The sequence below is a fragment of the Lepidochelys kempii genome, chromosome 1 (genome assembly GCF_965140265.1).
Source record: "Lepidochelys kempii isolate rLepKem1 chromosome 1, rLepKem1.hap2, whole genome shotgun sequence".
NCBI lineage: Eukaryota > Metazoa > Chordata > Testudines > Cheloniidae > Lepidochelys > Lepidochelys kempii.
Window position 1 is genome coordinate 32,618,282 of NC_133256.1, and position 24,576 is coordinate 32,642,857.

General features: G+C 42.8%; 1 protein-coding gene across 7 annotated transcripts in view; it reads left to right on the forward strand.

The window, feature by feature from the left end:
- Window positions 1–24,576, forward strand: part of DYNC2H1 (dynein cytoplasmic 2 heavy chain 1) — a 407,641-nt gene that overhangs the window by 111,534 nt on the left and 271,531 nt on the right. For all 7 annotated transcript variants that reach the window (XM_073338445.1, XM_073338455.1, XM_073338435.1 and 4 more), the window contains exons 53-58: window positions 1,447–1,528; window positions 3,540–3,694; window positions 5,612–5,749; window positions 10,065–10,178; window positions 16,535–16,695; window positions 22,989–23,112. In XM_073338445.1, the coding sequence (XP_073194546.1) occupies window positions 1,447–1,528; window positions 3,540–3,694; window positions 5,612–5,749; window positions 10,065–10,178; window positions 16,535–16,695; window positions 22,989–23,112 (774 nt within the window). The remainder of the gene's footprint in view (window positions 1–1,446; window positions 1,529–3,539; window positions 3,695–5,611; window positions 5,750–10,064; window positions 10,179–16,534; window positions 16,696–22,988; window positions 23,113–24,576) is intronic.

The following is a 24,576-nucleotide window of genomic DNA, read 5'->3' on the forward strand; positions in this document are numbered from 1 at the left end:
CTAAGGAAAGCTAGCAATCACATTTTTTCAGTCCAACGTACTTCCCTTGCATCATGTTTGAATAAGATTTCTTTGTTGAGATTATCAGTAATTCAAAAGTGTTGCATGCGGAAAATGCCATCTGTTCATGTTAAATGACTCAATTCCAAATCAGCTCTAAAAAAGAGACGCAAAGTTGGTTTTAGTTAAAGTGTTTAAGGAACTTCTGACATATTTTGCTTTCTTAGTTAATGTTCGTACAGTGCTTTAAAAATAGAAAGTGCTTTAGAAATGTTAAATATTATTATGATTTGATAATTCACCAACAGTAACATGTTAATATCTCTCTATCGGCTGATCACTCTTCCTTTGATCAAACACAGAATTTAAGTTTTGATTTTAGTGGGATTATGCACATGCTTAAGTGCTTTGCTGGACTGAGGCCAGGGAACTGAGCACCTTGTAGCAGCAAGCTATCCCTATGTCAGAATGTTAGTGGCATCATTCTGAGAAAGATATATAGGACTGTATGTAGAGCTGCCAGAGGATGACAGTTCTGTTTTGTGACTTCTGAGGTTTCAAAATGTGTTTTTGTTCCTCATTGAAACAAAACCAAAAGTTTTTGAATGTTTTTGTGAAACAGAATTGTGTCAAACAGCTGTTTTCAGATTAAAGAAACCTCAAATTTTTGGTTCAGGTCTCTCTCTTTTTCATACCTTTCTGGATCAGAAATTATCAGGGTCCTGGACCTCAAAAACTTTCCAGACAAAAACATTGTCAGAGTCTGTATGTCTCTGCAAAATGTTTCGGCTTCGATGAAACAAAGTTTTTTGATCAAATTGTAGTTGTCTAGGTTTGAAAAATGTTTTTAAGGATATTTTTGTGACCTCAGTAGGATTTGCTTCCGTGTGGATTGAATAAGGACCCAGGATTTGGTCCTGTAGTCATATTTCCATATAGTGTTTATTGTCTACCATTGTGAAATTCGTGAGATCAACAGTGACCGTGTAGTAAGACTTGAAAATCTTACTGTAGATCAAGGTTAAGAAAGTTTGCACTGCATGAGGGAAGCTTATTTCCCTGGTGCCTCCTTAAACAAGGCATTTTATTAGGTCTTCTGAATTCATGTTGAATTTTATAATAAGGCTGTGTACCTTGATACTTCCTTGGTATTTATATAATTGTAAAGGTATTATCTGCTGTTTCCTTAGAGTTGGTGAAAGATTGTTCTGCTTGAGAGAACAGGGAATCAGTACTAATAACTGATATTAATGTATTATTAATTATTATTATTATCAATAATAATTATTTATTATTCAGTAAAGGGCTCTTGAACAAAGCTGCTGTTTTCAAATCCTTTTTACATTTATAACTGATGTTGCCATTTTATTAATAGTTTGTTTGCTTTTATCTTTACTTGAAAGTTTGATATATTCACTTTTTGACAAAAAATGCTTTTTATTTTAGATACCTGAAATGTTATTTGCTGAGTTGGATGAACAAGAAAAGACTGGTAGAGCACATAAAGAACCTAAGAAAAAATATTCTGGTAATATTTTGGTGAATTTGATTAAAGTTGTGTTTTTAACATGATTATTTTATTATTGTTCGTTTGTCTATTTATTTATTTATTCATTTATGTTAATTAATTTGCTCAGTGTTGTACAAGGCACAAATAATGGTCTGGATTCTGCAAGTAGATCTAGGAACAGGCAGACTCCTGTTCGTAAGAAGGGCTCCATTCATTTCAGTGAGGCTCTACAAGAGCAGAGCACCCCTGCACAATTAATTTCAGGATTGGCATCAGATACACAGTGTGGGAATGGTGCTGGAGAAAGAAACACAGAGGATGGTGACTCTAACATCACAAGTGGTGCAAGGAGTTGAGATGAAGAGAGACATAGGTAGGGTAGGGTGGGTGTTTCTTAGAACCTTGAAGGTGAGGATGAAGATCTTAAACTTGAGTAGGTGGACAAAGGGGAAAATAGTGGAGGAATTCAAGAAGTGTGAGATGGCGGAAGCAGAAAATAGAAAGTCAGTTAAGCTGCTTCATGACCACATATACTGGAATGGGACTAAGATGGGAAATGGAGAGTTCAGAGAGAAGGACGTACGCACTTCAGCTGTCACGTTGGCATTTAGTGAGAAAGGATCAGATTTTAAATATCTTGTAGATAAAGGAATGGTAATGACAACCAGGTTTGTGAGAATAGAAGGGAGTGAGCCTGGATAATGGGAAGGATGGTGGTTTTGTAGACAGCTTTGAAGAAGGCAGGAAGAGGACAGGATTTGGGAAGTATGAGAACTAATAGTTTGTATGTTGAGGTTGTAAAGCTTGTTGAGCAGTAGAACAGCCGCGATTGTACGTCAGAAAGCTGATTGGTGTTCGCTTTGCCAGAATGGAATGAATTGAGTGAAGATGTAAATTTGTAAGCCACCGCCGTACAAATAAGAATTGAAGTCATACAGTGGATGAGATAGAGGAGTGAGAGGAAAGTGTCTGGTGGTAAAGAGTTGAGAGAGAGAGAGAGAGAGAGACTAGAGAGTTGAGAGGAAGAGAAAAAGGAGGAACAGGGTAACAATATAAGAAATAGAAAGATTAATTAGAACTGTCTGTAATAGTTAAAAATAATACAATGTGTTTTCAGAACAGGAAATTATTAAGTGATTAGATCAGATTATGTGCTAAAACTGGACATTTATTCATTAAAAAAAATTGTAGCAAGAGTAGTCTAAATCACAAAATCAACACTCATCCTGGTTTGAAAAATGATTTTTTTTCAAATTACTATATAAAAACATAATTTTAAATAAGATTATATGCAGAAATCCTAGTGATAAGGAGAAAACCAAATGTTAAATGCTTCCTGCTAGATTTCTTATGTTGCCTCACTTCTTAATATAAAAATACTGAAACCTTTGAAGTGATACTCTGATTATAGGGTTAGGGTCCCCAACGACTCATAATTCTAGACACTTTTATATGTTTACCTTGATGCTGCTTCCAGACATTCCTTCACGTATACATATCTTAGTGTTTTTTTCTTGTTTGTAGTGTTGCATAGCTTATTTCATGTCTTCTTGAGTTCATTTACAAAAATTCCATTTAGCAAGCTGTAGAAGCTGTAATGACCAGAAAAAATATGTATTGTGTGCAGCACCAGTGACACCAAAAGCACTCAAGCCTAGGTTCTGCAAGCTTCTGAGCACCTTCAAGTTCTGTTGACATCAGTGGGAAATGAAGGTACTCAGCATCTCTTAGGATCGAGCCCTTAGTGATGTGGAACTAATTCTGGCAATGCTCATATGCTTTTTCAATTCTGTATAAAACTTTTATGGCTTTAAAACAAGAACAGAGTGTTGCCTTCTGAAGGGCAAATCTTTAGAGTGGAATGCTATTTCGTTTCTCTCATGGAACCCTGCAAAACTCTGCCTTTTTAGATACTGTGTATGTCCTCAATTCATGATTTTAAAAGTGTATCACATTGCTCATCCTAAATTATTCTGGGTGCAGTAGGAATGATAAAGCTGTTTCGTAAATAATGTATTTTGCTGTATAGGTGATTCTGATTTTTTGAAGTCTTTTCTGGTGATCCATGAGTCAAGTAAAGCATATGGAGCAACTCCAAGCAGATACATGACTTTCCTGCGTGTGTATAGTGCCATCAATAGCAGCAAAAGAGCAGAGTTGCTCAAAAGGCAAAGCCATTTGCAGGTATGTAATTAATAACATTTTCTACTTATGAGTTGGCAAAATATTTCCATATTTGTGATCTGTGTTTTTGCAGAGCTTATCTCTTCTGCCACCCCCACCACTCCTGTGTAGCTGGAAGCAGCTGGTCCCTTCCTGCCCACAGTGTCAAAAGACAGCTAACACCTCCAGGCTGCTGCTGGCCACTGACATAACCAAGCCGCCTCCTGTCCCCTGGCTACAGCACAGGCAGGAAGGGGTTAAGTCCTAAGGATGCACTGCGCATCAAGGCCCAGGGAACCTGGTTGCAGGGGCTTCAGTGAACCTGACCAGAGAGGTGACTCAGCAGAAGAGGGTGTCTAGGGGATGGAGCAGCCCCATGCTCCCTGGGGGCAGGTGGAGAGGGTGCTAAGCCCCTGCCTTGGGGGCTCCTGTGGAGCCTGCAGGTTTGGGGCATGAACAGGCTGGAAATCGCTTTTCCCACCCCGCCACTCCAGAGCTTATCTGAAGGGTGGCTAGGCTTTCCTGTGCCAGTGCTGTGCGGGGCTTTGGCACATGCAGGGCTCGGATTCTCCTGGCCAGGGCCCTGGGCCAGAGGGTCTTGGGCTTTCCCGGGGTGCCGTCCCAGCCAGAGGCAGTGGGGAAGGAAGGAGCCTGTTGGCCAGGCTGTTGGTGAGCTGAGCATTTCCGCACAGTGCTGGGAGCAGGATGTGCCCTGCTGTGGGGGATATTGAGGAGCAGCGGGGTTGGGGGTGGGGCAAAGAGGCAAATCCGGGAGAGGATAGTGATAGGGGGAGCACGTGAAAGGCTGATGGGTGGGCAGCAGAGGTGAGACGTAACCGGCCCACACTCACCAACCACCGCAGCTCGCAGTGCACAGGCAGTGCCAGCCGTAAACGGGACTTCGGGCGGGGCCCTGGTGACTGAGAACCGGCACACAGTAGGGGCTATGCTGAAGGACCAGCATGGGGAGTGGCCGACCCTGCACACTGCATCTTTGCCACCAGCCTTGCACACCCACCCCCATCATTGGTCACTGTACCCCTCCCCTCCACTCACCACTGTTGGGCCAGTGGCTGGCAAGCAGGGATCCGGCCAGCAGCAGGACCTACCAGTACTGATGGGGAGGAGACAGAAAATACTGGACAGTTTGCCTGTTTTTAAGAAAAAGTCGGGACACCTGCAGGAGGGCTTAAATACGGGACTGCCCCTTTAAAAACGGGATGTCTGGTCACCCTACTTCAGAGAGAATATAATTATTCTAGCTCCTGAGATGTAATTGAATTAATGGCAATCAGATTAAATCCCAATAATTGTTTTTTTATTAAAAATTACATTTACTACTTTTGGTATTAGGTTACAGGTTTTCACTATAGTGAAAGGAAACCATTAAGATTGAGAGTCCTAATACTGATCTACCTTGAGAAGCTGGGGTGAAAATACATTAAGAAAATCATGCACAATGGAGTGTAAAGGCTCACAAGATGCTGGTCAGGGTACTGTGGAGCCATTGACTTCAGTGGTAACTAAATCAAATCCTATCTTGGTTATAGCTCATGTACCCTGATTTATTGATGACGAAACAGTCATTAAGCCAATTGTGTGTTTCTTTTCCCCTGAATGAGAAATGATTGAGATTTTAGGGGAGTGAGGGTAGGAATATGTACTCCTTAACATAAAGAAATTTAAATTAAGTTTAAAATGGAACCACTGGTGCTAGAACTAGGGGTGCTGGGGTGCTGAACAAACACCAGATACATAGTTTCCATAATCAGCACCCCCAATATAAAAATTGTTCCCAGCACTCCTGAATGGAAACATTGTCAAAATAGGTCACTTTTTAGTCCTTCCAAGGTTGTCTGTACCAAACTTTCTTTCCGGTGAAGATATCTTTGTCTACTAATTGTTGCTAACCACATTTAAATATATATGTATTTGTAGGCAGGAGTGTCTAAGCTGAATGAAGCCAAAGCCCTAGTAGATGAACTGAACAGAAAAGCTGGAGAACAAAGCATATTACTCAAAACTAAGCAAGATGAAGCTGATGCTGCGCTCCAAGAAATTACAGTGTCTATGCAGGTAATGTTGATTGTCACAACAGAATCTTAAAAAATAAAATCCCCCTTCCCCCACTTTTTTTTCTACGTGAAATTGTCTCTACAGATTCCCAAGCCTGGAGTTGCATATTGAGGGCTGAAAAACCTGAAAATATTTCAGAGCAGTTGGCTTAGGAAGTTACATGAACCTTTGAAACTTGAGGAGATTAACACATTATTTATAAGGGAATTTAATCCATGTGTGGGTCTACCAAGCAGAGTAGGGATTTAGCAGCTGACTGATACTTACTACTGCAGTTCAGACTGATAGGTCCTCCAGATCTTTCTGTATCTAACTTCTACTTTATAGAGTTGGTCAGAGAATGAAATTTAAAATTTTCAAAAAAATTTCAACCAGATCGACTATTTTATCTGTAGTATTTTAAGTGCCCAAGTTCTGTAAATTTCTTCTGTGGCATTTTTGCATCTAGCTGAAAGTAGGGGTTTCCTGAGATTTCTGATTTTAAATAGACAAGCTTATTTCTTTAGACCACTCTTTGAACCGCTAGCCCTTGGCTTAGAGGTAGTCTCTCTCTCTCTCTCTCTCTTTTTTTTTTGAAGAAGCCATTTTCTTTAGGTTTCAGAGTAACACCCGTGTTAGTCTGTCTTTGCAAAAAGAAAAGGAGTACTTGTGGCACCTTAGAGACTAACCAATGCATCCGATGAAGTGAGCTGTAGCTCACAAAAGCTCATGCTCAAATAAATTGGTTAGTCTCTAAGGTGCCACAAGTACTCCTTTTCCATTTTCTTTAGTGACACTTACCTAGTTAAATGCAAGGTTTCCAATTTATGTGGAAAGTGGATATTAGTATTTGATATACATGTGACTCTGAAGATCAGAAACAGAAGGTTATAATGGGGAGATCCTACTCTGGTCAGCATCAGCGGGAGTTTTGTCATTGATTTCAATGAGAGCAGATCAGGCACAAATTACACTTCCAACTGTAAATGAGGTCTAAGAGAACAGATTTCCTATGTATAGTAGACCACCAGGTGGCTGCAGCCTCAAAATACTTGGCTTGCAAAATACGTGGCCATACAGCTACATACATTATGTTTATCCTATAGAATCTGTGAAATCATGAAGATTTGAGAGAAATTTTCTCAAGTCTTCTGTGGTTTTTATGTATTCTGTATCTATTGTACTTGAATGTTAGCCAGGATGATGGATTACCTATGTGTGTTGGCTCCCTGTAGCAAAGATAACTTTTACCAGTATTACCCAGGGCCGCTGGAAGACTGTTGGAAGCCAAAAGGCATTTGAAATTCCTTGGCTGTTACCCTATCCATAAATCCCCTTGTATGCTTGTAGGGCATAGAATCATAGAATTGTAGGACTAGAAGGGACCTAGAGAGGTCTTCCAGGCCAGTCCACCCGGCACTCAAGGCAGGAGTAAATCTTATCTAGACCATCCCTGACAGGTATTTGTCTAACCTGTTCTTAAAAATCTTCAGTGCTGGAGAATCTACAGCCTCCCTATGCAATTTATTCCAGTGTTTAGCTACCTTGACAGGAAGTTTTTCCTAATGTCCAGCCTAAACTACCCTTGCTGCAATTTAAGCCCATTGCTACTTGTCCTATACTCTGATTTTTCTCCCTCCTCCTTGTAACAACCTTTCATGTCCCCCTTCAGTCTTCTCTTCTCCAGACTAAACAAACACAATTTTTTCAATCTTCCCTCAGAGATCATGTTTTCTAAACCTTTAATAATTTTTGTTGCTCTTCTTTGGACTTTCTCCAGTTTATCCACATCTTTCCTGAAATGGGGCACCCAGAACTGGACACAGTACTCCAGTTGAGGCCTAATCAGCATGGAGTAAGCAAAAGAATTACTTCTTGTGCTTACAACACTCCTGCTAATACATTCCAGAATGATGTTTGGTAAGGCTAAAATAGGAGTTGGAACCAAAAGCAGTGAAACATGATATGCTCAGTGGTATCAAAGGTGTGCTAACAGGACTGACTGTTCTGAGGTTAACATCCTGTAAGAAGCACTCCAGAAGCATAAGGTCCCTCTGATATTTTAAAGAAACTTGAAAAGGAACCAGTTGAGTTGGTGCAGAGGGCTCTAATGTATGCTCACAAGATGCTAATGATGCTCTCTCTGAACAGTGATTTTGATGTGTGACCGAGGTTATGACTTCTTTTTTTAATTACCTGTGATATATTCACATTTGCATTGCTTGAAACAACTGACCTAGTCTTGGATGACTTAATGCTATATCATTATAATATATTAGTGACCTAACTCTCTGTAAATGCAGATACTTTCAGGTTGAATGCTGTAATAGACAAATCTTATCCTTCATTTCTGCTGCTTATACGTAGCCACTGTTTTGTGCTATCACTTCAACTCAGGGTACAAGTGCCTCACTTCCTGGAATCATATATCACTTCATATATCAACTTTGCTTCTCTTAATGCTCATGAATTTGTCTTTTCAATCATAATCATAACTGGAGATATGAACGTCTGTGTTCCCAATCCACATGAACCTCTGACCTTCCGTTTCTTATGCCTCCTTGATTACCCCAGTCTCACCAAAGTGATCTCTTTCTTTGCGGACGTATCCTTCGCCATTGTTCTCTAGTTGGGTGTTAACACTCTTTGGCTTTCCATCTCTTTCTCTGTGCAGTGTAGGGTAGATTATTTTTCCAGGGAGTTTCCAGAATTTTGAACAGGTTCTTTATGTTCAATTTACCCTAACTCTTTCAGATCACTACTTGTTCCCCTTTCTTCTTCTTGACCTATGCCCTGTTCTCTATGCTCAGTCTTCCATTCCAAAATGTGGCCTGCATATTAATCCATGCTATCCTATTTATTGTTGCTACTTGTGGGGTGCATGTATTATACATTATTGGCCTGATTTTCAAAGGTGCTAAGCACTGTCAGCTCCCATGAACTTCAATGACAGTTGTGTGTGCTCAACACTTCTAGGCTATGTTATTGTTGTTACTGTTGAGTAGTAGTTGTATTATGTAGTGCCTACGTGCCCTACTCATACATCAGGACTCCATTGTTCTAGGTGCTGCACTAACACAGAACAAAAAGACATCCCGTGTCCAAAGAGTTTATAGTCTAAGCATGGGACAAAAGACAACAGATGGATATCAATAGACAGACAAAGGAATTCAGGGAAACAATGAGACAGTATTGGTCAGCACGTTAAGCAGTGGTCACAGCACAAGCCATCTAACCATTGTAAATATTTTTACTAGACATCATAGAAAAGAAAAGTTTTAAGGAAGGGTTTGAAGGATGATAATGAGGTGAATTTGCAGATGTTTATGGGGAGCTCCACCCACACATGGGGGGACAGCATGGGAGAAAACACAAAGGTGCTTGTTTGAAATTGAACAAGTAGGTGAAAGAGGCTGGCATCATGGACCGATTGGAGGCAGGAATCAACATCTCAGCTGTGAATGGAAGATGATTGGTAGGGTGGAGATGTGCCGTGGAGGACTTTGAAAATGAAGACAAGTAGCTTATGTTTGATGTGGTGGAGAAGTGAGAGCCAGTGGAAGGATGCAAAGAGAGAGGTGATGTGTTCAAAGTAGCAGATTATGAAAATCATCTTTGCAGCAACATTCTGAATGAACATGTGCAGGGCAAGATTGAATTTGTCAAGGCTAGAGAAAAGCATGTTGCAATATTTGAGATGCAAGATGATCAGAGCATGAATGAGCGTTTTAGTTCTTTGGATGGAAGTGAAAGGCCTTATCCTAGAGATGTTATGTAGAAAGAATTGGCAAGATTTAGACGTGGCCTGGATGTGAGGAGCTAGAGACAGGTCCAAATCGAACGTGATGTCCAAGTTACAGTATACACTTCCTTAATTTGGTCATATCTATTTATTTATATGTCCTCCACAACCATAGTATCTGAGCGCTTCTCAAATGTTTTAAAATAGACAACAATAATAATATCTCTCTTTTTTTCCTTACCAGCCTGTTGAAGAAATATGTGTATTAGCTTACATAGGCTCCAATTCAGGCAAATGTTCCTATTTTCAGGACAGCAGTTAAATTCATGCTTAAGTCCCATTGAAGTCAGTGAGTCTTAAACACATTTAAATTTAAACATACTTAAGTGTCTTTCTGACTCAGGACTATAAACAGTAATTCAGTGTCAAGTCTTTTTTAGTACTTTAGCATGAACAATACTATACGAATTAAAATGTATTTTCAAATTAAAATGAAGATTTAAAGAAACATGAGTATCAAAAGTGTAATAATACCACATAATCAAGTTTGGAAAGTAAAGTGGGTTCCCTCATGAATAATCTCTCTTCTTACAGGATGCCAGTGAGCAAAAGACAGAAATGGAAAAAATTAAACACAAGATAGCAGAAGAAGTTGTAAAAATTGAAGAAAGAAAAAGAAAAATTGAAGATGAACTAAAAGAGGTTCAGGTGAGAACTGATAAGGAAAATGAATAGATAAAACTGATCCTGTTTGACTTTGACTGCAGTTCTAATCTGCAAGATTTGAAAAAAAATCACCATGGGGTTTCATATTTATTTTCTCTCAATGATTTATATTAAAAAATATGTTCAGGATACTCTAATTGCCAGCCCTGACAATCAGTCTGGGATTTTGGACTCAAGCTGTTTTATTTTCTGTCTATCACAATAAAGATTTCTCAGGCCAAAGCATGCCCTCAGTCACTACCCTTGTGCTAACCTACTGCCTTAAGTGGTGTCAAGGTTCCTCCCCCACTCTGAACTCTAGGGTACAGATGTGGGGACCTGCCTGAAAAACCTCCTAAGCTTATCTTTACCAGCTTAGGTCAAAACTTCCCCAAGGTACAAAATATTCCACCCTTTGTCCTTGGATTGGCCGCTACCACCACCAAACTAATACTGGTTACTGGGGAAGAGCTGTTTGGACACGTCTTTCCCCCCAAAATACTTCCCAAAACCTTGCACCCCACTTCCTGCACCAGGTTTGGTAAAAAGCCTCACCAATTTGCCTAGGTGACTACAGACCCAGACCCTTGGATCTTAAGAACAATGAACAATCCTCCCAACACTTGCAGCCCCCCTTTCCTGGGAAATGTTGGATAAAAAGCCTCACCAATTTGCATAGGTGACCACAGACCCAAACCCTTGGATCTGAGAACAATGAAAAAGCATTCAGTTTTCTTACAAGAAGACTTTTAATAAAAATAGAAGTAAATAGAAATAAAGAAATCCCCCCTGTAAAATCAGGATGGTAGATACCTTACAGGGTAATTAGATTCAAAACATAGAGAACCCCTCTAGGCAAAACCTTAAGTTACAAAAAAGATACACAGACAGAAATAGTTATTCTATTCAGCACAATTCTTTTCTCAGCCATTTAAAGAAATCCTAATCTAACACGTACCTAGCTAGATTACTTACTAAAAGTTCTAAGACTCCATTTCTGGTCTATCCCCGGCCAAGACAGAATATAGACAGATACACAGACCCTTTGTTTCTCTCCCTCCTCCCAGCTTTTGAAAGTAACTTGTCTCCTGATTGGTCATTTTGGTCAGGTGCCAGCGAGGTTACCTTTAGCTTCTTAACCCTTTACAGGTGAGAGGAGCTTTCCCCTGGCCAGGAGGGATTTCAAAGGGGTTTACCCTTCCCTTTATATTTATGACAAGTGGGTTTGGAGAAGTATAATTAATTGGAATTTTGTAAATAATAAATAATAAATAATAATGGGGGTGGGGGGGATGTGAGAAAACCTTGATCTATGCAGGAAATAGCCCGACTTGATTATGTAAAGAGTTGTCACTTTGGATGGGCTAGCACCAGCAGGAGAGTGAATTTGTGTGGGGGGGTGGAGGGTGAGAAAACCTGGATTTGTGCTGGAAATGGCCCACCTGTTGATCACTTTAGATAAGCTATTACCAGCAGGACAGTGGGGTGGGAGGAGGTATTGTTTCATGATTTCTGTGTGTATATAAAGTCTGCTGCAGTTTCCACGGTAAACATCTGATGAAGTGAGCTGTAGCTCACGAAAGCTCATGCTCAAATAAATTGGTTAGTCTCTAAGGTGCCACAAGTACTCCTTTTCTTTTTGCGAATACAGACTAACACGGCTGTTCCTCTGAAACCTGTAAATAATTCTGTTAATGCACGAGAATGAAATTATTCTCCAATAGCTGTTTTTGGTCTCCAGTGCTAAAAGAGGTAAAAAGCAATAAAAACTTCCTGTTCTTCTTCGAGTGTTCCTCTGGGTGCTCCGGTCTAGATGTGCTAGTGCCCTCTGCACCTTTCATAGAATCATAGAATATCCGGGTTGGAAGGGACCCCTGAAGGTCATCTAGTCCAACCCCCTGCTCGAAGCAGGACCAATTCCCAACTAAATCATCCCAGCCAGGGCATTTAAGTGGTTCCAAGTAGTAACAGACAGATCAAAGTGAATTACCAAGTAAAATAAAATAAAACAAAACATGCTAGACTAAGTCTAATACAGTAATAAAACTGAATACAGATAAAATCCTCACCCAGTAAGCTTCCTTTTACAGACTAGTCTCCCTAGTCTAGGTCCAGCAATCACTCACACCCCCTGTAGTTACTGTTCTTTGTTCCAGTTTCTTTCAGGTATCCTTGAGGGTGGAGAGGCTCTCTCTTTAGCCAGCTGAAGACAAAATGGAGGGGTCTCCCCAGGGTTTAAATAGACTTTCTCTTGTGGGTGGACACCCCTTCCTACCCCGTGTAGAATCCCAGCTACAATGTGGAGTTTTGGAGTCACATGGGCCAGTCACATAACCTTGCATGACTCAGAACTACAGGTAGCAGCCATGGTCCACATGCTACCTTGAACATCCTCAAGTAGACCTCTTATGTGGATTGGAACGTTCCAAGATCCATTGTTCTTTAAGTGTTTCTTGATTGGGCACTTAACTTTGCAAATTTCTAAAGAAGCTGACCAAATGCCTTACAAAGGTTACTTAGAAATCAAGCAAGTATACAGCCAATATTCATAACTTCAAGTTCAAAAATGATACATGCATACAAATAGGAGGAATGTATTTAGTAGATCATAACCTTTACAGAGATGTGTTACATGGCATAAGTAGCATAAAACATATTCCAGTTATGTCATATATAATTTATAAGCATACTTCCATAAAGCCTTATAGGGGGCACCGTCACACACGCCTCCAGGGCATCTAAGAGGAAGAGCCAGGACTCCTCTGATAAGCCCTCAAAGGAACGTGCCCTGGTTTACCAGGTAGAGAATCTGTCTCTAAAAAACCCACGTTGTTGATATCTTCATCTACTTTGGTGCCATCAGCTCTCCAATCAGATACCCATGAGGATGCTGGTTCCTCAGGTACCCAGGCCATGGCTAGACCAAAAGATGGCAAAGCATTGGGCCTGGAGAGATCATCTGTACCATTGAGGGACCAGTGCAATAAGAAGAGATCTTCCTCTGCTTTCTTGGTACCAAAGAAGCCTGCTTGGCTCCGACTGCACTTTCTTCAGAGTACATGAGACCTTTGGTACAGTCAGTGACTGCACTTACTTCCAAGTGCTGGAGACCTACAGTACCATCAGCGCCCTTGGCTGTGATTACTGTAGTGCAGACTATAGGCTCAGTACCAATAACACTCTCGGTACCACAGAAATTTCCTGGGACCTGGCTGTATCTCACATGCCCAGTTCTCCTCTGCTCAGCTCCGATGTGCTGTCAGTACCAAGAACATAGAAACACCTGAGATTTGCCTGGTATTGCCGGTTTCACTTTCAATCTCTCCAGGCTTTCCATCATTCCAGGGTGAACTTGAGGAAGAGGATTTTGATGAAGACCTTGCCTTGGTGTCTCAAGTGTCAATTCATGGTTCTCCCCCTCACTCCTGTAGAGGCCCCTTTCCAGTAGCCTCAGGTGAACCTGCAACTACCCATGACCCACAACTACCACTAACATCTCGCTGGTCTGAGCACCTGTGGGTGCCTCCTCTTATGCCTTATGCACCTCCTCCTTGGCTGTATTGGGACCCTTGGGCAGCCTATTACCAGCAATTTTCCAGAGCATCCAGCACCACCCACCACAGAGAGGGGCAACCTGCATCACCTGTTCCCTCCAGAAGACCTGACCCTCAAGAAGAATTCTTCGAGGATCAGGAAGCTAGAGCACATGAAGATGTTTCTCCTACATCCAGCCTCTCTTCATCTCTGGCTGAAGCAGTCATACCTCCTTCTCCATCCCTAGTGGAGGATCCCCCTCCCTAAGTGTTGAGGCTGTCAAGTTTTGGAATTGGTACATATGCAATCGGATACTCATCACAGCTGACTATTTTCCAGGGGTTCAGAATGTGACCACAGATCCACTCAGCAGGCACTTTTTCCAAGACCATGAGTGGGAAATAGACCCCAATATATTACACCACATATTCCATCAATGGAGCACCCCTCAGATAGACTTGCTTGCCATAGCAGCCATCATGGCTTTCCACCTCCCAGTAGAGAATTATTCTGCCTCTTCCCACCCAACCACAGTGAGATTCCTCAGAGGGCTTGGAAACCTTGATCCACCAGTCCAATGCCCTACTGCAGTATGGGACCTTAATCTGGCCTTTAAATGCCTCACAGGACCACCGTTTGAACCAATGACTACCTGCTCGCTGCTCCATTTGTCAGTGTAAATGACATTCCTGATAGCCATCACATCGGCACGATGCGTTGGAGAAATGGGGGCCCTGATGGCATAACCCCCCTTCACAGTATTTTTAAGGACAAGGTCACGCTGTGGCTCCACCCCAAATTCTTACCTAAGGTTTATTCTGAGTTCCATATCAATCAGTCCATTCACCTGCCTGTCTTCTACCCCAAACCTCATCTAGATAACCAGGAGGTACTGTTACACACCCTTGGTGTCAGGAGAGCCCTGGTTCTTCTATCTGGATAGGATGAAGTCCTTCAGAAAGACCCACTGGTTGTTGTTCTTGCTAACAGATAGATCAAAAGAGTCAGGAGCCTCTAACCAGAGGCTTTCCAAGTGGATGTCAGGCTGCATTAATTCTTGTTACGAGTCTCACAATATTCAGCCACCTTCAAATATATGCATTCATGCTACGAAATCCATTGCCACTTCTACGGCCTTCCTCAAGAACATGCCCATTATTAACATATGTAAAGCCTTTACTTGGGTGTCTATACATACATTCACAAAATACTATGCTATAACTCACGACTCTGCTTCTGATACTGTGTTGGGCTTGGCTGTACTTTTTTCCACACTGGACTCGACTTGGAAACCTTCTCTGCCTTAGAGGGTATTGGTCAGTAGTCACCTGGAGTGGAAAACCCAAAGGGATGCTCCTTGAAGAAGAAGAAATGGTTACTCACCCACCAGTAACTGTGGTTTTTCGAGATGTGTCCCCCTACAGGTGGTCCACTACCTGCCCTCCTTCCACTCTGCTGTGGAATTTTTGCTATCAAGTTTTGCGGTAGAGAAAGAACTGAGTTTGGTTCGCCCACACAGTGATGTATAACAACGGGACAGGGTGTGAGACTGACTCATGTATGCACGGGCTGAAAGGACACTGCTATGAGAAATCTCTGATCAAAGGCGCAGGCGGTGCTAGTGCACTGAGAGTGGAGCACCCATAGGGACACACATCTAGAAGAACCACAAGGGAGTAACCAATTCTTTTTCACAAAAGCCTGCAGATATCACTGAATACTTCTGAATTATTACTGTCCTCTAAAGATCCAAATATATTATCCCTAGGGGAGGTGATAATACCATAGAGTTGGTGCAATTAGCTTAAAAAGCAGAGATATATGGATGGAGAATTATTTTACAGTTAATTCTTAATGTTAAACTAAAACATTTTATTATTATACTTTAAGACTGTATTTTATAAAAAGTATTTTAAGGTTGTGCAACCTGGGGTGTGGAGTAGTGGGGATGTAGTTGTATGATTGGTAGAAAGGTTTTATAGCCCTTAAGTTTGCATGTTTTGGGAGATAATTACTTGAAATAGATCTCTTCAGTCATTGAGATCTCTGCTTTTCATCCAAGCCATTGTAAAAATTCTACTAGAGAACGATAACAATTCTGGCAGATTAATTCTTTTATTTAATCTAAAAATACATTAGGGCTTGATTGTGCTGGTTAGGCACAGTCCTGTATTGAGAGTTGTGTAGAACTTCTGCAGGTGCAGCCCTTTTCATGCTCCCTGGTGCATATGGAGGTTGTGCAAGATGTGTAATCCTTTAGGATGCAATAGTCTGCTTCTTCAGCCTCGCTCCTTTTATGGCTCTGTGCATGGGGGCTGCAATTGTGGCTGGTACTTAGCTTCGGATGCAGCTGCATATGAAGAGAAGACTTTTTGTGGTCCACCACTCCCATATACCTACTCAAGGACAGCCTTAATTTGGCCCATGGTGTGTAGATCTTCCTTAATAAGATTCATTATGTATTCTTTATAAAACTGAAGTATCCAACAGCAAAAGGGATCAAAAATATAAGTAAATTGTTTCAGTTTTAATAGCTGTACAATATTTTTGGATGATTGTGCTGAATAAAAATGGAGAGTATGTTAGGATTATAATGTACAGTGTAACATGAAATTAAATTCTTGCCATAGGTAAATACCTGTTTACTTCAGCTTTTAAAAATTAAACTTTTTGAAAAGTTAATACCAATTTAAAAGATAAGTTGGATGTAATGAAGAAAATAAAATGCTAAAGGTGAAACATAAAGCCAAATTCTGTGAAAACTGAGAGGACATAAATGTTCTGTTATCTCCTGTTGATAAAACAGTTATTTTTATTTTTTGTAGCCACTGGTTAATGAAGCTAAATTAGCAGTTGGAAATATAAAGCCAGAGTCTTTGTCAGAAATCCGGTCACTACGAATGCCACCTGACATAATCAGAGATATACTAGAGGGTGTTTTACGACTGATGGGGATTTTTGATACATCATGGGTGAGCATGAAGAGGTAAGTTGAGGATTTTATTTAAAGCATTAATGCAGTAATGTATAATGGACAATTCTGTTGTACTCCCTTGAAAGGTTTGGATGTAATTTTTAATGATCTTCTTGAAGGAAAATAATTTTATTCCTAACAATGAATAGATAACATATAGCTATTTATGGATAAAACTGATACATTTTCTGCAAAATACTCCTACGACTCTAGTTTCAGAGACCTTTTAATATTTGTTCTCCTTTGAGTGATTGTCCACATGCATATTCCACTGATGGGGCACATATGCCAGAGATTAGATGGATGTGCGTCACATATGCCAGCAGTACCCATAGGGTATGCATGCGCTCTTCAGTTCTTGTATTCAACTCTGAGGGCATACAAGGATGAGATGTGCCTCTGGCAGTTCAGTTTCTCTCACTGCCTCCCAGCTTAGGGATGGAGCCTGATGGTCTGAGAGACCACCAAGCCCTCTTAATGGCTTTAGCTAATAGTTTTTACAATTAGTTTTATAGTGTAGTCTTAGTAATTTTATTTTTTGGTTGCCTGTTGTAACTTTTAGTTGTTAGAACTTTTATTCATCTAGTATACTGTTTTTTGGTTCTCCTGGATTCAAATTCTGCTTCTCATTCAAGGGAGCTATCCCAGCTTTGAACAGATACTCAAAATGCCTGAGTTGCCTGGGAGAATTGCACATTCCCAATAGATTTGAAAGTCTAGACCCCCACCTGTAAAGGGACCTTCAGTGCCAAAGATCATGAGCACAGACTCTTTGCCTTAGAGAACCCTAACTCAAATCACGACTACAATGACAGCATCATCCTCAGACAGATCACAAGTGTCAGGCACTGCCTTCCGGTAGTCAGGCCTAGTGGTTGGAGCAGAGGTCGAAGCCAGACATAGGGTCGGGACTTGGCTGAGGGCAGTGCTGAAACAGATCCGGGGACATGTCCTGGTCGGAACCAAGATCAGAGTCCATATACAAGTCAAAATCAGTACCATAGCTGGAGTCCAGATGCAGGCCAAAGGTTGAAGCCGGGTGGTCAGAGTTTGAGGGTCCGGAGGGAGTCAGGAGGTGGAGGTAGGGCTGGAGTGGGTTCGCTATAGGGCTGGAGCAAGATCAAAGTAGGGCAAAGACAAGTCTGGAGCAGGCTGGAATAGGGCTTGGGCAAGAATGGGGCAGAAACAGGAACTGGATCAAGAGCAGGCTGGAAGTCTAGAGAGTCTGTTGCACTGTGAGGAAGCAGCAGGGTTCCTGGCTGGGCAGTGCTGTTGCACAGACTGATTTGCATCTCTGGTGGAGTTGGGGAAATACCTGAGCCTGGAAAGCCTATTCCTCATTAAGCCTACAGTTATGTGTGGCCAATTATCAGGTCATATGAGCGATATATGCCTTCTGAATACATGAGAGACTGCTTGCCTTTGTGGACTGCCTTCCCAGTGGCGTTTGTGAGGACTTTGTCACTATTTAATGAAAGTCAACTTGTAGCTGGAATGAGACTCCAAGCAGTGCTCAATGGGGCGGATATGACTTCCAGATCATTGGCAATGGCTGTTGTTTTGCTTCAGGCATCATGTCTTCAGGGTTTGGGTTTCCTAAGAGAAGTCCAGATGATGGTGGAAGACTTGCCTTTTGATGGAACTGAATTGTTCAGCTCTAAGATAGGTGAGGCTCTCCATACGCTAAAGGACTTACAAGCCATCTTGCTTTCCTTTGGAGTGTACACACCAGTTCCTCAGAGGAAACAAATGAAACAACAGTATTCCTCACAGAGACCAAACCAGCTGCTCTTTCACCATCAAAAGTCTTCAGAACCATCCAGGAAATGGCAGCATTTTCACAGGAGAAGACAACCCATTGCTCCATCACAAACTACAAAGTCTTCCAGTCCGAGAAGCAGTGATTGTGGTGGGATGGTTGAGAGTTGGGTTCTGCCAGCAACGACTCCAGAAATCAACAACCTCCTCTTCGGAAATTGGTTAGCTCAATTGAGGCACACGTGGCCCCTTAACACCACTGATCAATGGACCATGGAGGCAATAACACAGGGGTTCTCCATCCAGTTTCAAGGACTGAATTCATTGGCATGATCCTGGACTTCTCCATGTCCAAGGCCTGCTTCCCTAATTCTTCAACTAGAAAGAAACCCAAACGCTGATGTGTGATCATGATTTGCTCTCCTAGGTCAAATGGCCACCTGCAGATTTGTGATGCTGCATGTCAGACTTCACCTCTGCTGCTTGCAGGGCTGGTTGTAGTTGGACTGCACACCTTCCAGACATCACCTGGACACACCCCTCATCATCCTTCTATTGGTCCTATCCTTACTGAAATGGATAGGTGCATGCAGAGGAGTCTCCTTCATGGCATCCCTACCATCCAAGACTATTGTCACAGATGCATCCCTACAGGGATGGAGTGCTCATATGGACAAGCTAACAACACAGGGTCTATGGTCTCCGAGAAAGAGGAGAATATACATCAGTCACCTAGAACTCAGAGCTGTACAGAAGGCCTGCGAGTCCTTCCTCCACCTAACAGGACAGTCAGTTCAAATCATGACGAAAACATGACCACTATGTTTTACATCAACAAACAAGGCAGTACCAGGTTTTCCCCTCTCTGCCAGGAAGCAGCCAAATTCTGGAACTGGTGCATCAACAAACCGTCAAGTGACTGGGGCATGAGCACTTGTGCCTAGTGGAACAGGAGTCATGCCTAATGGATAGAACATGGGTCAGTGGCCAGATGTTGGAGCCGAGGGTCAGAACCAGAGTCAGAGACCAGATGCCAGAGCCAATGGTCTGAGCCAGAGTCAGGAGCCAGGAGTTGGAGTGGAGGGTCAGAACCAGGTTGCCTGGAGTGAGGCAAGGCGGGGGCAAGGCTGGCACCAAGGCAGGAATGGTAATGGGAACAAAGCAGGCACAGGACCTATCGCAACTGTGGGCAAATGTTTGAGTAGCCACTGGATTGCAGTTGCTACTGTGTCAGACCAAAGGTCCATCTAGCCCAGTATCCTGTCTTCTGACAGTGGCCAATGCCAGGAGTCCCAGAGGGAATTCATGAAGTGATCCATCCCGTTGCCCATTCCCAGTTTCTGGGAAACAGAGGCTAGAGACACCATCCCTGTCAATCCTGGCTAATAGCCATTGATGGATCTATCCTCCATGAATTTATCTAGTTCTTTTTTGAACCCTGTTATAGTCCTGGCCCTCACAACATCCTCTGGCAAGGAGTTCCATGGGTTGACTGTGCATTGTGAGAATCATAAACACTGGAGCTCTGTTGGTCAGGCAGAGTCACAGTGGGGCAACCTGGCTAGCAGGTAAAACTCCTGGCCAGATAATGCAAAGCCAAATAACTGCTTAATTCCTCGCCAGTGTGACAGATGGTTACAGGAGAGTGATAGAAGGTAGATATATTAGCCTCAGATTAAGCAGGTCCCTTTTCCCGGAGTAATATAATTGGCTGTTCTAGAACAATCAGGAAGTTGCTGGAACCAATTAATGCAGGCTACTTAGGACACCTGGAGCCAATTAAGAAGCTACCAGAATCAATTAGGACAGGCAGGCTAATCAGGGCACCTGGTTTTAAAAAGGACCCCGGAGTAGAGGGCAGGCCCGGGTTCCCCCCATCCTCCCAACTCCCTGCTGGATGCAGGAGGAGTTGACCTGGACTGTGGGTCCCACCAGAGGGGAAGGTCCCTGGCCTGTCCCCCGACCCAGTAGGTGGGCCAGCAGAGACTGTGGGAATTGTTCTTCTTCCTTTTTCCCATGCTGGCTAGTGATGAGGTTAGCTTAGTGGACGGCAGGTTTGAGCCACTAGCAAAGGTGGCCAAACTTAGTGGACAGCAGGTTTGAGCCACTAGCAAAGGTGGCCAAACTGAGGGCTGCCGTGAATCTCAGAGGTGAGCAAATCCACCAATAAGCACAGGACCCACCAAGGCAGAGGAGGACCTTTGTCACACCAGATAATGCCTCGCCAGATAATGCCAAAGAACTGGTAACAGTATATAAATTAACAATTGATCAATCAATAAAAAGTACGAGGAAGTTATTGATAGGTAAACAGATTAACAAATCAGGAACTGTTGCTGGGTAAATTAGTAATTGTTGCAGTGCAGAGTAAGACTAGTACCCTTCACATGAATCATAACCATAACAGGACTTTGAGACTCGCACTCCTCAAGCCAGGAGTCCCTTCTCAACATGTACAGATCCACAAAGGTCACACGGGATACTGTGATTGACAGCCCTAGGCTGCACTCACTCTACTGGTCCTGTGCTCTTAGTGGGGCATACAGGACTGAGTCTGTGGCTTCCAGAATAGAGGGGCCTTCTGATAGTTTGGGGTGAAATGGGATGAAAGCCAAAGTTTATGAAGAACGACTTTGCTTGTGTTGGGTTATTGTAAGCGAATTTGGCCAAAGACAACAGGGAAACCCAATTATTTTGGTGAAAATTCAGGAAACAGCTCGAGTACTGTACCCATGTCTGGTTGACTTTTCTGATCTGGTTGTCAGTCTGAGGGTGGTAGGCAGTTGAGAGGAGGGGCGTGTTGTTGAGAAGGCAGAGGAATTCCAGCCAAAACCGGGAGGCAATTTGGGTGCCCCAATCAGAAATGATGTGTTCTGGTATGCCGTGGTACTGGAAGATGTGTTCCAAGAAAAGCCATGCCATTTCACGGCTGATGGAAGGGTATGAGAGGGGATGAAATGGGACATTTTCATCAGGAGGTCCACCACTGTCAGAACGACCAAATGCCCTTGGAAGTGGGGCTGCTCCACAATGAAGTCCATGGAGAGGGTAGATCAAGGGTTTGGGGATGTGGGAAGGGATGGAGATCGCTCACAAGTCTCATGTGAGGCTTTTGGGACTTGGCATAGAGTTGATTCTGGCTAAGCCGATCTAGAATGATATGTAAATGGTGGTCATGGAGTTCTTCATTCTCATAGAAGATGAGAATGTTATTGATTGCATACTGTGATATGATTTAGTGCTCAGTATTCAACACAGCATTGGAGAGAGAGCCATCATTCTTGGTTACAAAGAATATAGGGGCACTAGCTGGGGAGAGATGAATGAATCCCCTCACAGGTTTTACTCTGGGTACTCCTGGAGGGCCTGTAGGTCTTTTTCCAAAGAAAGTGTGTCTGAAGGGAATCTCCATCCCTTGGCACAGTTCAGTGGGGGAGTCGTAACTGTGGTAGGGTATCTGCCTTCTGTTTTTTGAACATTCTGGTGAACTCCAGGTATTTGACAGGAATCTTAGATGTCGCTGGACCTGCTGCTCTTCTCTCTGGGAGCCTTGAGGGTTGGAGTGCACCTCAGAGTGTGGTCAGTTGTGAACCAGGACTAAGGAGGCATTCATGTCAGCACTGCAGAGAGCGGAAGGACACTGTCCTTGATTGCCAGCTGATTAAGGGGTTGTGGGTGACAAACCAAGGGGAGCCAAGGATGACTGGCAAATGTGAAAAGCCGATCATCCAAAACTGCATGATTTCCGTGGTGGCTGCCACTGGTGATGACCTCCAGGGGTGCCATCTGATATGTGATGAGCCCCAAAGAGAGGGGTGACCCATCAATGGTCTCAAAGAGCTTGGGGGAGTTTTTGTGGAGGGTAGGAATCTGATGACTCTTGACAAATTCTTGGTTGATGAAGTTACTGGATACATCCTAGTCAACCAGTTTCTCCAAGCAGAGGTTGGGCATTGCAGGGTGCCAGAAGTGGAGGGGAAGACAAAGTGGAGTGGTGTGCTGGTTAGGGGTTGTCCGGATTCTGGCAGAGCCATGGCAGAGCAGCTCACTGTGGGGGCAGAGTGGAGTACTAACCCAGCCCTGGCTCTGCTTCTGGGGCTGGGTCCTGGCATTTCCCAGCCTGAAGGGTTCGGGGGGGGGGGGCAGAGGGACATGGGTTCTTGGATGGGCAACCTGCCACAAATGTCTGGATTCCCCACAATACAATTGGGGTTCTAGAGCCTGGCACTGGCCCTTTCATTGGCAGAGAGGTGAGGTCAAACTTGATTGATCTGCATTGCCTCAAGGTCTGGTAGATTGCCCAGAATCCCATAAGATGGAAAGGTCCGCCGTATATGCCCTTGGAGCAGAGCATGAGGACTGAAGAGCGTATATGCTCTCCCTTTGTACTGCCGTCCAAAAAGACTCTGATCTCTGACACACAAGGTGCATGCGTACCATCAGTGGAATGTGCCTGTGGACAACTCATCTTGAATTCCAGTTACTTTACACTGAGTAACTTTGTTTTATCAATGCTTTGTCATTTAATTATTTAATACTATTTGCAGTTTCCTTGCCAAAAGAGGAGTGAGAGAAGACATTGCAACCTTTGATGCCCGTAACATTCCAAAGGAAATACGAGAGAGTGTAGAAGAACTTCTGTCTAAAAACAAGGCATCTTTTGATCCAAAGGTAACTCTCTTATTGCATTACATAAAAAAAATGGACTAGCTTCTGTGGTCCACCAGGATCACTGTGCACTATGGGCACAGTGTAAAGTGGACTCAAACTGATAGAGGGTAGCCAGTGGAGAATTCTTCCAACAGAGGGGAAGGCTATTAGTAGAAACAGAGAGAGAAAATCTGGCAGAGGAGATTCTACTGCCTTCTGCCCCAGCTGCCTCACCATCCTGAGTGTAAGGGGGTTTGTTGGACGTGGGACGTGGATGAGATGAGGAAAAGTGGTGGTGTGATAAACTACAGGCCTCAGGGACCTTATGGCGATGGCATAAATTAGGGTTGTGGTGGAGCCAGGCATCTCTGAATCTGGGAACCGCAACCTGCTCCCTGTGACCTCCCTGCAGTCAGAACCTTACTTCTAATTTTAATTAACAAAAGAGACTAAGGTAACCTAATGGGTTAATGGCCTTTAAAGCTTAATTTGAATAAATCAAGACAGCAATAGTTATATAAAAGAATTTTACAACATTAGTTCCTTATTTTTTAAAAGGAAGAGTATAAGGATGTGACCTTGCAAATAGGAGACTCATGCTAGTGGACTCGGCACTCTCCAAACCCAATGGACTTCCCCGGGGCTTGACATGGGCACATGGGTCTTCTTATAACAGTTTCCCACCCGTCATTTGAAAGATCAGCTCAATAGCACAAAATGGCTGGTTGGTAGACCCTGATATATAGTATCTATGATTAACATAAGAACATAAAAACGGCCATACTGGGTCAGAACAAAGGTCCATCTAGCCCAGTATCCTATCTTCTGACTGTGGCCAATGCCAGGTGCCCCAAGAGGGAATGAACAGAACAGGTAATCATCAAGTGATCCATCCCCTATCGCCCATTCCCAGCTTTTGGCAAATAGAGGCTAGGGACACCCAACCCCCTGCTACCTGGCTAATAGCCATTTATGGACCTATCCTCCATTAATTTATCTAGTTCTTTTTTGAACCCCGTTATAGTCCTGGCCCTCACAACATCCTCTGGCACAGAGTTCCACAGGTTGACTGTGCATTGTGTGAGGAAATCCTTCCTTTTGTTTCTTTTAAACCTGCTGCCTATTAATTTCATTTGGTGACCCCTATTTCTTGTGTTATGAGAAGGAGTAAATAACACTTCCTTATTTACTTTCTCCACACCAGTCATGATTTTATAGACCCCTATCATATCTCCCCTTAGTCATCTCTTTTCCAAGCTGAAAAGTCCCAATCTTATTAATCTCTCCTCATATGGAAGCTGTTCCATACCCCTTATCATTTTTGTATCATCTGCAAATTTTGCCACCTCACTTTTTACACCTTTTTCCAGCTCACTTATGACTATGTTGAATAGGACTGGTCCCAGTACAGACCCCTGGGGGACACCACTATTTACTGCTCTCCATTCTGAAAATTGACCATTCATTCCTACCCTTTATTTCCTG